Below are 17,424 nucleotides of genomic sequence, written 5' to 3'. Positions count from 1 at the left end.
GGTTGTCAAACACTGTAAAAAAGTCCACAAGAAGGAGATTATTTGCTCTTCTTTGTGCCTTTCTGTAATGCAAACAGCTGGAACAAACATCTTATAATCTGTCTTAAAATCTGTCTCTTATCCCTGAGGCTGCAGCTCAGCTTGACAGCACAAATAAGTGTTTGTAAGACGTGTTTGCTGTGGCAGCACTGTGTGTTCTCACTGCAGTGGCGCTTGTTAGCTTGGACTGATTGATTGCATTTGTAAATACAGTTTTGATTATATGTCTCTTTGCATTTGCAATCAAGTGGCCCGACCACATGTTATTACGCAGTGTGCCATTGTAGAAGTGATAAAGGTAGAGTTTTATGTGGAGAATGTCCTCAGCTGCTTGCGCTGTATCGGTGCTGCTGTGCATTAGCAGTGACAGATATGGTGTTAGGTCACCTCAGGTTGTTGGAAAACACCCAAGAAACTGAAACGTATGAGATTCTGGATGTCTTTAATATCTAGCTTGCATTGGCTGCTGCTCTGAGAGAACACTGAAATTATTTGTAAGTTGGTTGGGTGGTTCGGTTGGCTGACCAAAGTAAAATGGGTATAAAACAAATAGACAGAAAGTGACATTTGGCGACTTTTTTAAAATGCTAAACACTAGATCAAGTCTAAATGCCAGACAAAGTCATTTACAAGACCAGTGACTGTGCTGTTTTGTGAGGGGAGAGTGGTGAGTCTGTCCTCTGTGACTGATTTATTACACAGATATAGTGACAGATAAAGTTAATGAAGTCAGTGAACAGCAGTTAGATGACCAAGCTACCTGACCTTACTTTTTTAGATCCAGAGCACTTCTTTTCATGTTGGGTTCAAAGGACTATTTGTTACCACTGGGTCTACAATGACAATAAAAACACTGAATATTGAAATCGAAGACATGGCAATCAAACTTTGATGGCTGATCAGCTCTTTGTTGAGACACATTTTGTACCCAGACATGGGAGGTGTGCAGAGCAGCGATGACAGCCTATCATGATTCATACCATTGAGATGAAGCCAAGCGAGGCCGACGCACAGATACTCGATCTGTAGGTAGGAAAAGTGCAGTTTAAGGTTGGTGTTCAGCACAGAGGAGGATCTGACGTAGCTCAGAGGGTTGACCTCAAGGTTAAAGCTACAATACAGCAGCTCATTATAGGAGACAAGAGGTACGGTCAAGGTGGCGTTTAGTATGGACATCATTATACTCCTTCTGCTGCAGCCTCCAGGCTCAGCCCTTTGATATAATGTGAAATTACACGTGAAAGCCTTTTCAATTTCATATTTAAGAGTTCTGGTCCTGAACCTGTCAGTGAGCACAGAATAATCTTTGTGTAATTATTTCTGTTCGCTGCCCAACCTGAGAAAGTCACAACTTTTAACAAGAAACCTACAATGTAATTATCTCACTCTGATCCATTAAACATGTCATACACCTCCACCACCTCCATCTGTTACTTTACCTCTCTCTGACCTTTGACCTTTGAACCTTTGCATGTGACAGTCTCTGCCTGGTCCATCCTTGCCGCCTTGCTCAGTCCCCCCCGCCACGCCTCTGTGTGCCCTCCCCTCCCCGCAGGTCGGCGACCAAATCTTGGAGGTGAACGGCCGCAGCTTTCTGAGCATCCCGCACGACGAGGCCGTCAGGGTCCTGAAGTCGTCACGGCACCTGATGATGACGGTGAAAGACGTGGGCCGCCTGCCGCACGCCAGGACAGTGGTGGGTGAGACCAAGTGGATCGCCAGCTCGCAGATCGCAGAGAGCTCAGCCAACAGCAGCGTGGCAGGGTGAGTCTTGATTAGGCCCAAGAAATATGGGCCAAGCCCAGTCTTCCCAGATCACCCTAACAAAGTAATGCTAATACTACAGTTTACAATTACTACAGTGTCAAAAACAAAGTATGATTACATTTTCAAAACATCAATTGAAAAATGCTGCTTCTTTCAAAGTAAAGAGGCAATTCAGGAAATCCCACAATTCTCTCTGTTGCATTATCGACCAGGGGGTCGGGGTTAGGTCTGATCTCTTCCTCTCTCCGCTCTCTTCCTGGACTGATCCCATCGCTGCACGGTGGCATTTGGTCCAGCTGGTGGGCGTTTAGAGATGTTGTGGGCCGTGATCATCTCAAGGTCTGCTGCCCTCAGTGCAGACCCTGTGCTTCCTTTTCTGATGTCGTTGAGTGTACTTCTGTTCTAGACTCAGTTTAACTGTCTCAAGGCTGCAGCTCCTATTGAGCGGATAAACATGTGAGCCATCAATCTTCAACTCTCTCCCAGAGCAAGCAAATAAGCCTATTTTCTATGTTAAACTATTCCTTTAAGACGGGTGCAGTCGGACACAGTTCAGTCTGGGTTGGAGAATCAAAGCTTAAGATGAGAACTAGGCCTCAATTAAGAGTAGTGGAGTACTACTTCTGTCATACTGTACACTTTTGTAAAGCTTTGTGACTGAAAAGGTGTGTGAAGAGTTTAGTAAAGTTTGTATCAGTGGTAGTGGATACTGACCAGGTATAAGATCTCTGATGGAATGACCCTTGTATATAGACAGGCTTTTAACCTGGAAACTTAAATTCATTTTCTTATTATTCATTCAGCTGTTGGTTTGGCTCCTCAACACTGATCATATCAGGTCTCATTTCAAGTCGTATATTTACTAATCCTGCCCTTTTTGTTACATTTTATAAGTTTTAAACTGACTGTCATGCCGAGTTCAGACAGAGTAGACAGGAGACAGGAGTATGCACAATAAATTACTTTTAATGAGAGTTCAGCAAGCAAACCGGCAAGAGTTCCAACAGAAGAACAGAGTTCAATGTTGGAAAGTCCGAGAGGCTCCAGGTCCGAGTCCCAGGGAGAGCAGACAGACAGGGTCCAAACGAGATCCACAGTTGGGGGTTTGGTTGATCCGAGATCTCCACTGACAGGCAGGGTCAGGACAGACAATGGTGACTGGCAGGAGATCCACATGAGGTCTCAAAGGGAGAGCAGACAGGCGGGGCACAGACGAGAGCAGGTGACTGGAATCACTTGAGCACAAAACACAGGTACAGGTCAGGAAACTGAGCACATCTGTGCTCAATCAGCAAGGAGGCTGGCCCGACCTGTGGACCCCGCCCTGTGATGTGAGGGATGTCACTAGACAGACAAGGGGAAAAGGAAGAGGAGACAGATCTCCACACTTGTTGCAGGAAATTCAATGGGATGTGAATAACTGTCATTATTAATTTATTAACACAATAGAGAGAGTTTCATGTTGTCTTTTTACAAGTAATCTAATTTGACTTGTTTAACCACAAAAATCACTGACCGCTTTGATTAAATCACAGAGTCTAGTATCCTTCACTCTTTTCTTTCTACCAATGTAACAAAATTGAAACTATGCTAGTTTCAGTGATGAAAACAGGCAGAAGTCTGAGGCTTGAGAGCAGTGCAGCAGGAGTAAGTCTGGACTGAGATAACCAAGAGAACACACAGAAAAAACATCCTCTCCGTCTCAGGCTAAAGTCGATGCCACAGTCTTTACCCGCCTAATGCGATCAGACGTCTGTCTCTCTCTCCTTTGTGCAAAAACAAAAAAAATGCAATATGCAGCTCTGTTGGAAAAATGCCAGCGATCCTCTCAAATGCCACACCTGAGCAACTCATCTGCAGCTCATGACCTGGAATAACAACACAATCCCCAACAGCCAAATTAAACTCTGACGTGAATGGCAGACTAAATTTCTCATCAACACAATAAGGGCTCAACCCGTCAGCTCAACAGCTCCGAACTTGTAATTCCTCTCTGACTCCCTAAAACAAACAGGGCTATAAAAGGTATTTAACATTGATGTCGGCAATGAATTTCTGGTCCAATCCCCCCCAAGACGCTCTGTTAGTAGTTTCCTCCAGAAAAAACACAGTTTAGCAGAGACAGATGTTTTTTCTGCATTTGTCTACATTTTGTTTCACTCTGGAATCCCACAATGACTATCATTCATGTCATTTCAAGCACATTTAAATGATTTCTACAGTGTTCAGTTTTAATTGAACATTTATCATGATGTAAAAAAGAAAATTGATCTCTGCTGCAAGTAAAAAAGCTAAGAGTTGAAACGTTATGTCTTTATTTTTACTTTTCAAATACATTTAAAGAAGAAAATATGCACCAAGTTGAAGTTCTGAATGATGTTCAAGCTTAAAATAATGTTTTACCACAGAATGTCTTTTTTCTGCCTGTGTCATTACCACATCGCGTATCAGTGCGATTATAGTGCTGCACACAGCGTTTCATTTAGTATCTCTTCCTTGAAGACTGCTCATTATCTGGCAGTACAAAGGGAGCAGCCAGGGAGAAGACATTTGAAAAATGAAGAATGAAGAGAGAATAAATGGCTGAGTTAGTCTCAAAAGTCAACAGGGCTAATTGAATTTGAATCCCAAAACAGGTCTCCACACTGAGTTTAATGTGCCATTGCAGGTGGGACTGCAGTATTTTTATGGCTTGGTTTAATTATATATTTTTTCCGTTTTTCTGGCCCTGAAGGCAGCGCTTTGAGTTGTTGCATTCGCACATGGATTTAAAGCCTATTATTTCATGGGCACTTGAGGATGTAAAGACATCTACTCAAGTCATTTCACTCACGTGGGAAAATGGGGCTAAAAAATGAAGAAGAGATACAGAAGAGACAGTGTGTGTTTGTGTGTGTTTTGATGCGTCTGCCTGAATCTATTGAAAAGGCTGACTGGAAGACATGTCTGCCTCATGTTTCCTGTAAAAATGCCTTACTGTGTGGCAGTTTCTGCCTTTTTTCCATGAATGAGAGCCATTATGAAAATGTAAAATTGTGTGGTTCTGTGAATTTATTAGCCAATGAAAAATATATTCAAACAGTGAAAAGTTGTCAGTCAAGATGTTTCAAATCCACTTTTCCACAGTTACAAAGCATACATGTATGTGTTTGAGACAGAGAGGAGGCCATTTCAGTGAGGAAATCGGTTAAATAAACTGTTAACTGTAAAAGCTTGCTCCCTGAGTTTAGTAAAAGCTCACAATGATGGTCTCCTGTGTGCATGCTTGCTGTATATGCATCAGTTTGTGTGGCATTATAGGATAGGATTTGATATTGTGTGTGTGTATATGAGTGCATGTAAGTGTACTGCAGAGGTATCATGAGTCTGACAGAATTATCCCTTACTCATCATTACATTGCATTGATTTATAAATGTAGTCAGATGGTTGAGGAATGTACTGCAGCAGCGCAAGAGTCAAATGTGTAGGTGTATTTGTGTGTGTGTGTGTGTGTGTTAGTGTGTGTGTGCATATGTGTGAGGACTCAACTGTCCCTCAGTGATTAATTTGTCCTCTTCATGCTTTTCTCTGCAGCTTCCCGGTGGACAAAGGAGCCTCTGCAGCAGGAAAGGTGAGATTCACAAAAAGTCATTTCCTCTTTGTGTGTGTATGTGTGCACGCTGAATGCAGGACTATCTGTATGCTTGTGTGTTGAGCGTTTCTCTTGGGGCATGATTATCTATGTGTCTGTTCGAGCGTCTGCTAACTCCATCACTGACCTGGGAAATGTTATTGAAGAGTGACGGTGGTCAGTGGGATCAGCGATCACCCTTTAGTCAGTCTTTTGTCATCGACTGCGAAAGAACAAGCTGTAAGTGTCAAGTCTCACCTTTTTTCATCCTTTTGAGAATGTCTAATCCCAAACTCCAATCAAACTGATCAAGTAATAGCAATTTGACCATAACTGATTATTTACATGCATTTACTTTTTTATGTTGAGCAGTGAAATGAAAGACTTCTGGGACAAAGAAGTTGTTGCAGCATTGAAATGATTAGTCAGTGAATTGGTCAGTAGATTGACAGAAAAATTGACAATTTTGATATTTGATTAGTGCTTTAAGTCGTTTATCCAGGAAAAAAAGCCCAGACATGCTGTTTGCAGTTCTTTCAAACATTACAACAGGCTGCCGCTCTTTGTTTCTCGTCACCTTGACCTCAGGTGATTGCTCTGGGCTGCAGCAGAGGGAGCACTGCTGCAGCAGTTGACATTTGGGAGATTTGGGAGATGTTTGGGTGTATTGCAGGCCTGGGGCTGAGAGCAGCATAGTGGTGCATTGGTTAAGCAACGCTTAACCTTCAGAGATGGGCCAAACAGAACACTTTGGGGTTTACATAAAGATTGTATCTATTGGATCTCATGTTTTTGGTCCTCAAGATCAGGTTTATTAAACCCCAACAAACTGTGTTATTACCCTTTACTATGCTGTCCTTAATCCACTTGCCATACAGCATATCTTTACTGTTGACTTTGACTGTGACTTTGCAAAGTGAGAGAGAGTGTGTGTTGGAATGGAGCAATAAGAGGAGGGCAAAGAGAGAAAAGTTGGAAGAGACAGCAGCTGACGGGAGAGAAAGAAAAGGGGTGAGAGCGAGGGGAGGAAGGTGAGCGGGAGAGCTCACTTTTCATTATGGAAGCTCTGACGGACAGTCCTCTCCTGACAGAGCGAGGCAATGTACTGTAGCAACACTGTATTGAGAGAACAGAGAGAGGAAAGATGGATGTGGGAGGTATTTTGAGAGGAAGAGGAACATATTTCCTCAGACTTGAGTCTAGAGAGGGTTTAAAAGTCATTTATTGACTTTGTTTTGACCTGTTGCCTTACAACGCACCACCAATGTGCACAGCTGTGGCTGTGATTTTGCCCTTTTTGTCAAAAGTGCCCTTTTCAGACATAAAAACTAAGATGGATTGCATAAGGGGCAAGTGTAACTGATTTCTCTGAGATGGTAGGGTCGAAACAATCTGCAGGACGTTTAATAGATGTTGCAGTATTTCCACTATGTAGGCTGCCAAATCCACCTCCTCACCAAACTAACAAATCTTTCTGTCTTCTAAAATAGCAAAACAGACTGTGCCTCCAAACTATGGTTAAGATCTGAAACGTAAGACACAGCTTTGGTTAGTGATCATCATCAGGATTTTCCAAATTGTAACTTACATGACTGACATCTTCAATTCAACTCACGCTGCATCAGTTCACATCTTTGTGAACGAGAAAGGTCATTGATTGCACGTCCGCAAGAGGAAAACGTGAGTAGAGCTCATTAAAAAGCATTTGAACTCCGTCATTTTTCTGTCGCTCTATTAACATTTAAATTACGCTCATGCTATGACAGCATATTGGTGGTGTCAGTCAAAGCTTTGCAGCTACAACGTTATATATATAATCTGATCTGCCTGTATTTCATGCCTGTAATACCAGCAGGATTACAGACTGTGAGGTGGTCGTGTATGAAAAAGCATTTCTGCTCTAGTCAGCCTGGAAAATTCATGACCACTTGGTTGCTTTCATCCTCCCCAAGAATTTACAGGACACTTGCCTTCCTGTCCGGCCTCTTATCCAGTGTGTGGCAGAGAAATAACTCTTTCAGATGGAAAACTGCCAGAACTGTGAGAGGTGCCATACTGCGACAGTTGAGGTCGGACTGTGGACTGGACCAGAAGACGAGGGGGTCAGAAACACTGGTTTACTCTGATTTCTGATTTGAAAGGTCGTCCGTTTTAAAACGTTTTAAATTTTTCCTTTCTGGAGATCATCATTTACGGGACCTGTACCGTTTTTGTGGAAATGCTTTTTAGATTATTTGTTAGTATTTTTGTTTGATTCCACAGTTCAAAGTGATGTGACAGAAGTGTTAAATTCAATCAGAGTCACTGACAGGTGGAGGATCGTGCCATCCGGCTATGACAGTGTGTCTCTGCACCATGGGAGCTGCCACGGTTTCAAGATTCTCCTCCTGAATGTGCACTAAGACTTAAAGAATCAGGAGAATTTGGGAAAAACGTAAAGGAGAGCTCTGGACCACTTTCACTGACAAAGTCATCCACTCCCAGTGGACGGTTGTCTCATCAATTCATGCGTGTTGTGCATTCTCACATGCACCTTCGCCTTCCCAAACCTGTTGCAGGTCAAAGCTTATATGACACAGAACATTGCATTTCTGATTTGTGATAATGCAAAATAACCCCATCCATCCTTCCATTAGTCTAATGTAAATATATTTATGCATGCTGATGCAGCTTGAGCCCAGCCTGATTTTCCAGCTAAGGCGATGTAGGGGATCGATAACCTTTAAAAGACAGCATGCAGTCCACTCAGGTTTAAAAGAAAGCTGTCACCTTGCCGTTACACTGACAGTACATTTAGAAATCCCTGACTGAGGCAAGGAAACTATAAAAGAAGGAGGGGTCATTATGTCACTGCGTAGCACGTTAACACACATTGGTGCTGCACTTGAAAGCTCTCGATGCAGTAAGCATAGAGGTGAAAGGGTAGACCACTCCATCTCTCCGCTCTGACAGTCACAGGTTATCAATCTGGGTGATGGAGGCACTGGTACTTCGGTGTGTTGTTATTTAGCTAATGTTTCAAGCCTTTTCGAGGTACGTTTCATTTGATTTGTATGTTAATTCAAAAATGTATTTGCATGCAAGTATGTTCATGTCATGATAAGCCTCTATGTGATTGTGGTCACTAACACAAGGTTACTAACTGACATTATGCAACGTGTTATTGATGCGGTTACGAGACGTTAGATTTGCTACAGCAGGGCGCCAGACAAATGTGATTACAGCCCGAGTGTTGACGTTATCACGACAGAGACCACTTTTTTCTGATGATCAAGTTTGTTGTTAAAGGTTTTTCTAAAAGTCTCTGGCAGCCATGACATGTATGTCTCCATTGTTTTAAAGCAAATAGTTAGTTTATAGCCTACCAGTGCAGAAATAGTAATCAGAGGAGGTTTGTAAACATTTCATTTTGATTTGTGATGTTTGTAACATTAGCTGTAATTAGCCCTGTCCGTCATCATAAACCAGCCTCTGGATAGAAGTAATGAAGAAAAGAGATTTTGTGTACAATATTTATTTATCCTAAACTCAATATTTTCAAGGGACACTTACAAGTTCTTTTTAGACTTACCATAACCAGTATTTTAATTTGACTCGACAAGAGTCCTGTAAAATATGCCTGCAATCATCTTTGGATACTATCTCGAGACCAAGAGCAAGTAAATTAATTGGCACATTTTGAACAATTAGTCAGTAGCTATCCTCTGAAATAGAACTGGCACACAGGAGAACATTACATAGTTGGTTTTAAGAGGTAATGACCCTTACTTCTTTTAGGGGTTCCTTAGACTGAGGTAGGGGAGAGAACAAGCTCATTCTGCGATAGATTCATGTTTCTTAGGTTCTCTTCTCTCATTTTAATTGTAGTTGTGACAATACAAATGGTTTCTAATACCTAATTAATTTCCTTCTAGCTAGTCGTTATTTTCCTTATTTATCGCAGAGCAGGGCAGTAGGCGTAGATAAATCAGAGAGGTGTTCAGCCTGTTTTGCCAAGATAATTCATGTGAACAATACATAATGTGCCCCCTGGACTTCACAAATAGCTGCAATTAAGCTATTTCCCTTTCACAGAGATATTTATAGTCAGGCCAGAAAGGATATTATGCCCTGAAACAGGTCTTTAGAATACTGGTTTGACGACAGCTTTGTCTGCTATATGTAATGTGCACAGTATTAGACACAGCACAGTTTCAGTTTATCTCTACTATGAATTATTTCTATGTCTTGACCACTGGGAGCTGTAAGAGCAGTGGGATTAACATACAGTTGTATTTCTTCCACTCTTTTTTCTATAATGCATTAACCAGACCAAGGGTCCACAGCCATGCAAGCTGCTCTGTGAGACTGTACGCACACATACAGTAAAGCTTTGAGCTAAATGCTAACATCAGCCTGCTAACTCGCTCACTGCGACAATGTTAATATGCTGTTGTTAAGCATGTTTAGTATGTGCACATCTTAGTTTAGCGTGTTCACAGCTAATATTTGCTAATTAGCTCTGGACACAATACTGATCCTTATGGGAATGTCAGTTTTGATTTGGTCATAAACCATGGACAAATTAAAAAATTTAACCTGTTGATGGCACTACACAGGGGCCCCTCCCCAAATCCACAGTTTTTCATTCTAGGGCCCTCCTCACATAGGGCTGTGACAGAATGAGTACCACTGCCATCCATAGAGCCATACCATCAGTCAGAAACAAAACATACTGTAAGTTCAAAAGGAATAAAGTTAATTATGAATACACTTCATAATAAAATGGAGTGGCTACATGCACAGTCTGGTTTAGGGAATTTCTGGGCTTTTATTGCCACCTTAAAAGAAATCTGTAACAAGCACCAGGGCAGATTAACCTTATCTATACAGTAGATGGTTTGTCAGTAACTGTAAGCACGGTGGTGTCTGGTCCTCTTCTTTCCATGTGTCACTATCTTTAAAGCAGCAGCTGTAACCTTCTTCAGCGTCCTCTACAATCCCTTGCTACAGTACATGAACGCCTCATGTCATTGAAGTGATTCTGACAGGGTGTAAACACTATGATATTGTTGGTCTTGTGTCATGCTGTTTGAACCATGCTGTGTATCCAATTCAATCCCTCGTCCTATAGACTGACCTTCAGGAAATACATATTATTTGATGGGGCCATTTGATCTCTCAGATGAAACAGTCCTAAGCAAAGGGCATGCGGGTACGTGTGTGTGTGGGTGTGTGTTTATGTACATCTTAATGCGTACGTGTATATGTTTGCCTGCATTTACAAGTGTTCGTGTGTGACTGGCTGTGCTGGGTTGTCCTATTTTCATTATCAAGGCCTTTTTGCTCATCTTCACCCACGCCTCTCTATTCATAGCCTCTATTTCCCTAATCAGCTTCTTATTCTGAGCCACAAGGTCCAGCATGAACAGACTATTATTTGACAAACGCAGAACCATATTGGTTCTTTCACATGAGAGAGTTATAATTTTATGTTAGTCAACTGCAAAAAGGTAGCTGAATTTTCATGAGGATGTTTTTTTTTGTATATCAAGACTGTTAAAATGGAAAACGCTATGCACACATATAGTACCTTTATGTACCTTTTTGTTACAGCGCGTTAAATCTTAATGCTAGATCATGAGATTATATTTTAGACAACAGTGCGTTTCTAACTTTGTGGCAACAGTTTGTGTTCTCCTGTTTCGCATTGACAGTGCTCCTGTGCAGAAATCCAGGGCCATAAAGACATACTTCTCCCAGTTTGGTGTAGACCTTGACAACATGTGTGCATAGAGCCCTGACCTCAACCCCATCCCCCACCTCTGAGATGAACTGGAACACCAATGCCAACTGCAAACACTGTCCATGTTAATGAAATGAGATGTTGAACAATCATTTATAAGTGTAATGTTCAGGTGCCTATCTGCTTTGCTTTGGTTTCCACATACAACATGTAGGCGTACTTGCTGCTGCCGCTTGTGTTTGAATGTGTGTGTGTAATAATCTGTGTGTGTGTGCCTGTGCGTGTGTGAATGAGAGAGAGAGATGCACACACACAGAGAAAGATAGGGAGAGAGAGGGCATTAAGAGAGAAAGATGTGTAGCAGCAAGGCTTTAGGGCAAGGCATCAGGAAAGGAGGTGATAATTCACAGCCATGTGAGCCAGAGAGCCTCTGTTAGAGTCGACCCCCAATGATAACCTCCTGCTATGTCAACACATCCCCATCATAAATATTAATATCTGTTTGAATGATCTGCCGGTGATTGTACTGCGTCAACAAGCTAAGAGATTTGTGTTCTCATAATGTTCTGCATGTTCTTGTCATCTCTCGGCTGGTGCCTGGAGATTCAGCGCGTCCCAGTGGTCATATCGGCCACCCCCCGCCATTATGTAATTGCAGCCCAAAGGCCAAGCTAGTCCGATAAGCTAATTAATTAAGGATAGGTCACAAAGCAGTTCTCAATCATTAATTCTGCTCTAACCCAATTTGGGCCCTGATCAAGAGCAAACAAATGTTGTTAGAGCGGCGCCAAAATGTGTTAGAGCAAATAACAACGGTAAATATTGCTTTTATCAGTCAAGCCTAATTTGCTTATTGAAGCATGAAATAATGATAATATAATAAAACTTTATATATATACATAGCACCTTTCACACAAGAAATTCAGTTCAAAGTGCTTTACAACCAAGAAATTACATGCACCAAGTGCTTCACATAAAAAAGACATAGAATATACTAATAATAATATTAAAATAAGATACAAAATAAGGGTGAAAAAAGAATAGAGAGGTTGGATAACAATAAATGGCAAATATAATTCACTGAATTATATGAAAGGTAAGTATGTATGAGGCAAAGCACAAAGGGTTCAGGTCTGTATCAGGAAAGTCATAGCTAAAGTGAAGAGATAAGTTTTTAGTTTTCTTCTTAAAATATTCAGCCAGCTGCTTCCCTGATATCTATAGGTTATGTGTTCCAGAGCAGAGTTCCTTTTGCTGGAAACTTCCAATAAACCAGCAGCAGATGATCAGTGTCCTTGAAGGCAAATGGCGAGCAAGGGAGTTAGCAATGTAGCTTGGTTCAGTTTCCAGCATCTTTTTGATTCAGAAATGATCATACTTTAGCTATGTTTCTTAAGGTGGAGAAGGATAGGCTAGCACCAAGACTTGTCATCTCAGATTTAATCCAAGAAGTCAGTTTTCGCAAATACTAAACAGCATTTCTCTCCAGTATCTTACTAATGAATGAAAGATATATATAATGGATATCAGCCTGTAGTTGGTGAGAGTATCACCGTCTAGGTTGGGTTTCTTTAGTGCTTTTCAACAGCTGTTCTGATGTTTTCAGAGATGTATTTATCATCTTCAGGACATAAACTGAAACACACCCTCTGTAAAAGTGCTGTAGGTACAGAGTCAACACATGAGGTGGACGGGTTAGACTCAGTGACAGTCTAGCAAAGCTTAGCTAATGTAATGCAGGTGAATTTCCCATGGTTACATCTGTGTGTCAGGGTTTGTCGAGCTCATCTGTGTTGACATCAGCAGCAGTGCTGGCTCTAATTCAGGTTATTTTGTTACTGAAGAACAATGTAAGTTCTTCTCAGTTTGATGTAGAGAACTGGATGGATGGGGGCGGTGCTGAGTAGCTGGTCAATAGTAGAAAATAATATTCTAGAGTTTCCAGCATTCTCTGTAAAAATCTTGGAAAAGTAACCCTTTCTTTCTTTCTGTCTTCCAGACATATTGCTTTGTTATAAACAGTCATAGCTTCTTTGTATATATTAGCAGTTTTCCTCTATTTTCTTCAGCTGCTCAACCGATTCTCTTAATCTCATGAACATTTTTTAATGATGAGGAGATTCTCTCAGTTGACCTCTTTTTAACCTGGAATGTGTGAGTGGAATAACAGTATTTGAATTAGATTGTTAAAATTTTCAATCATCATTTAAAGAGCAGTAATAGCTATGAATCTGTTTTGAACCAAAATTTCCAATTATTAACATTCGATTGCCATCAGAAAACACAGTGATGGTCAGAAATAGGTCATTCTAATAGTGAAACATTGTGAAAGTTTAAAACTGTTGTTATTAGCAAGTCGGGAATGTTACCATGCTGATGAGTGGCTTTATTTACGTGTTGTGTAAGTTCAAAGCTGTCCAGTAAATTCTCAAGCTCCATAGCTTTGGAGTCATTCTTTTTGTTGATATGGATATTCAGGTCTCCATTCAGGATTAATCTGCCATATTTAGTTATCCGAAGCTCGATCACCTCTGCGAATTCCTGCAAAAACACTAATGAATATCTATTTTACCCAGGTCAATGTCATTACACACAAACTGTGGAAAAAATGGCTGCAATCCCTTTCCTCTTTTGTCTGACAGACTGATAAAGTTATAATCATAATAATTTGGAAGATAAGCTTCTATCAGTGTTGCTACACCATTAGTGCTGTTTAGCCACATCTCAACTAAATACATTAAATGCAAATTATTTTCCATTATCAGATCATTAACCTAAAATGATTTGTTAGCTAATGATCTGAAATTAAAAAGAGCTCATTTAAGCTGTATTCTGTGGCAGGAAAGGAGATGCTTACAAATTTGTGATGACTGAGACAGGTACCAGATGGTCTGTGATTGCTGCGATTTAAGATCACCAGCATGTTTAAGGAAGCGGTGTGGGGTCTGTGTCGTTAATGAGTCTTCACTCCTGAGTGATGATGTCTGTAGCTATTGTTGGGTAATAATTCATCAATTTGACTGAGCTCACTTAAATTTAAAGGTACACTTTTTCCTGAGGTTGAGGTTGCACACGGTCAGTAAACTCATCAGAGTGACCTGACATAAAAAGATATAAGAGAAATAACAACTCAAATGTTAGATTTGCTCGCAGTAGAGCACATACAGTCATCATACACAACCAAACTGAAAAGCTTGAAAAGGTCTTGCTGAAACCTGAAGGTGCTCAGAGATAAGATTCAAAAACTGCTGGTATTCAAACATTAACGCTAGTGGGCTGAACCTAAAGATGTCCATCTTTTATCATCCAGATAAATCCCGCAACTTCCTAAATGATTCCTAAAGCTCAAACAAATTTTATTGTGAGACTTTGTGTGTTGTGCAGTCGCGAGGTACTTTAGCACACACAGCTAGCGTACACAGTTCATAATGGATTCATCATATTTTTTTTTAGAGGTTTTACAGAACAGCATGGGCAGCAAACAAGAGAAATGGAATTGGATTCCCACCACTTCAAGGACATGCAAGGTGGAGGCTAAATGAAGGGAAATAGAAATTTTGTGAATAATAGCTGAATGAAATCCACTGGCCTGAATGGAATATTAAACACACTCGGATGGGGGGTTGCTCAAATCCCAATTCATATCACAAAATTAGTGTTTACTTTACCCCAAAGCTGCAAAGAATTTCAGTCAGATTTGAACAACACAACGTAAACTGATGCATACTGTCTAAATGTGTGAGAGGTGGTACTGGGTTACACTTGAATGATTATACTTCACACTATGCATTCACAGTGTTTGTTTGTTTTTTTAATTTCTTCTGCTATCTGTACAATAAACAGCAGCATTTGAAGTGTCTGAGTCTGTGTTACCTTTACACAAGACAGAAATGTTACACTTGCCTGTTTCATGCAAAGCAGCTTCTGGAAGGGTCTGTCTATCTAATGTGACAGTGCCGTTGCTCTTTTGACATCCTGCCACTCAACTCATGTTTTCTTATTGACTGAACTCAGATTAAGATAATCAAACAAGACAGGGAAGCCCATCTGGAATCAACCTCCATAACAATTGCTCTATTACTTTAGAATTACTTTGTAGATAGATAGATAGATAGATAGATAGATAGATAGATAGATAGCGTGCTATCTTCCTGTGCATGCAGATTGTTGGCACAGAGATCATTCCTGTATACAGCTGTGTAGATTCTCTACATTGCACAGCCATGCAGGAACTACTCAAAATCAGCCGATGGCAGGTCTCTTTTTTTTGCATTAATTGTGTGATCAGAAGATGATGTTAATTGTGAAGCCAACTCATTTTACTATGAAACAATGTTTGCATAGAGGCAGGATACTTCTGATCTTCTGACAACTAAATCAGCACCGCAAGACTTTACAACACTTACTATGTGTCAGATTGCAGCGTATATAAAGCTACCTTTAGACCATGTATAGAACAACTCTGTTTAGGGAATTTGGGCAGTGCAGCTTTACTTTAAGTGAATGAATGAAGAAGGAAAGACACAGTAACCAAACACAGCAACAGAACTGATATGTTGAGATTTTTTAATTTGCAATATTGTATCAGACCTGCCACATTGCCAGCAACACAGTAACCATCACATGCTACACAACCTGCCTGTCAAGCAGTTGCCCCTCTTCTCCAGTGATAGTCATCAATACTTCCAAGACAACTACAGCAAAGACCTGAAGCCTGCAGCTGAAATATGTCTGCACACAGCTTGAACAGCTCTCATAAAGCTGGACTGAACCAAAGACCTGAAAGAACATCAACTATTGGGGAGAGTTCAGGAGCAGTATAAATACTTCATAAATACTTTGACAGTGAGTATGATGAGGGTTTATAGGGCCTTTAAAAGTGAAGTGTCTGTATGAGATATTTGTTCACCTGGTTTCCATCTTGGTAATGTCCCCCAGCAGGAGGACTGTGACTATAACAAGAAAACCTCTTGCACTTTTCAGAGGGAGATGTCTGAATCTAAAGTTCTGACATGTACAGCACATGTCATTAACCATTAGCAGCCAAGATGCTTATGGTTTGACGTACTGTCCTGTAACCGTAAGGTCACATGTTTTCTGGCTGCGCACTGTAAATCAGTAAACCCTCTAAGAGCATCAGCTAATTGCGTAAAACATTAAATTCTGATCCAAGCACAGGTATTGATTCTGTTTTCAAAAATAATTCATGATGTATGAAAGAATTCAGCAGATGTGCTCACTCTCTGAGCAAAATAACACACTCACAAAAATGTAAAGCTCAGAGGGCTGAGAGAAACTGTTGCAGTGATAAGCGACCACTATCCATCCCCCTGATGAAGATGATTAGCAGTCCTAAATTGCGATAAGAGCGGGGTCGATTTCACTTCTTGGCGATGTGTTCAGAATGAGACAGAGGCTGCTTGGAGCCTCCTCATCGAGCAGCGGACAAGTTCTGACTCCATGGCTGAACACAGCGCTTTTATGGTTGCTGTTATCAATGATGGACACTTATTTCTCCATCTGATGCAGGAGTGTTATAGCTCATAGTGTGATTAAATCAGAACACCGCCCTGGGGGAACACAGGTATCTGTCAGCTTCACTGTGGAGACTGCCAGTGATGTAGTAAATATGTCTGTTATCATAACTTCCTGGCTTTGCAGAGATCCTCATAAAGTTTACATATAGACCTTAAGGCTCTGTCAGCCGGGAGCCGGCGACGGAATTGAGAAAGCAGAGGGACACTTGTTCTCTCTGTCGGCCTCAGGTTTTAATAGCAGGATCTGCCCCGAGAGGTCACTCCACAATCTGTGCCACTATCACGTGCAATCGATTTTTATCGCGTTGGCATGGCAATCTTTCCCCTTCTTTCTGTTTGGCGATTCTCCTCCTTCTGCTTTCAGTTTCAGAGAAGGGGTTCAGAGTCCCTGCCGGCAAAATAATGTCCTCATTGTATTTACAAACACAGGCAGAACGCAGGGATGTGAGAAATCAAAGAAATCTTCACTTTTGTAAGAAAGGTGTTTTTGGACTGTCATTATGTTGAAAGAACTTAAAGACACACATACACACACGCACAAGCTCTAAACTGGCAGTGTGTTGTCTTGGTTTGTCTCACTCTGTTTTATTCAGTGATTAAAAGTTAAGACACTGAAGTTAATTCCTGTCTAATGCTTTACCAGTTCAGTGATGTTTGCGTCATTCAGCTGTGACTGATTAAAACATTTCTTGTAAATTCCCATGACTGAGGGTGGAACTCAAGACTGGCTACGAGAATGAATTTG

The 17,424-nt window shown here is 41.0% G+C and overlaps 1 protein-coding gene across 4 annotated transcripts in view; it reads left to right on the top strand.

Annotated features, from left to right (window-relative positions):
* Nucleotides 1-17,424, top strand: part of whrna (whirlin a) — a 141,860-nt gene that overhangs the window by 89,602 nt on the left and 34,834 nt on the right. For all 4 annotated transcript variants that reach the window (XM_041960086.1, XM_041960084.1, XM_041960085.1 and 1 more), the window contains exons 4-5: nucleotides 1,595-1,803; nucleotides 5,381-5,417. In XM_041960086.1, coding sequence (XP_041816020.1) covers nucleotides 1,595-1,803; nucleotides 5,381-5,417 — 246 coding nt within the window. The remainder of the gene's footprint in view (nucleotides 1-1,594; nucleotides 1,804-5,380; nucleotides 5,418-17,424) is intronic.

The sequence above is a fragment of the Chelmon rostratus genome, chromosome 19 (assembly GCF_017976325.1).
Source record: "Chelmon rostratus isolate fCheRos1 chromosome 19, fCheRos1.pri, whole genome shotgun sequence".
NCBI lineage: Eukaryota > Metazoa > Chordata > Actinopteri > Chaetodontiformes > Chaetodontidae > Chelmon > Chelmon rostratus.
This window is presented reverse-complemented; position numbering and strand designations above follow the sequence as displayed.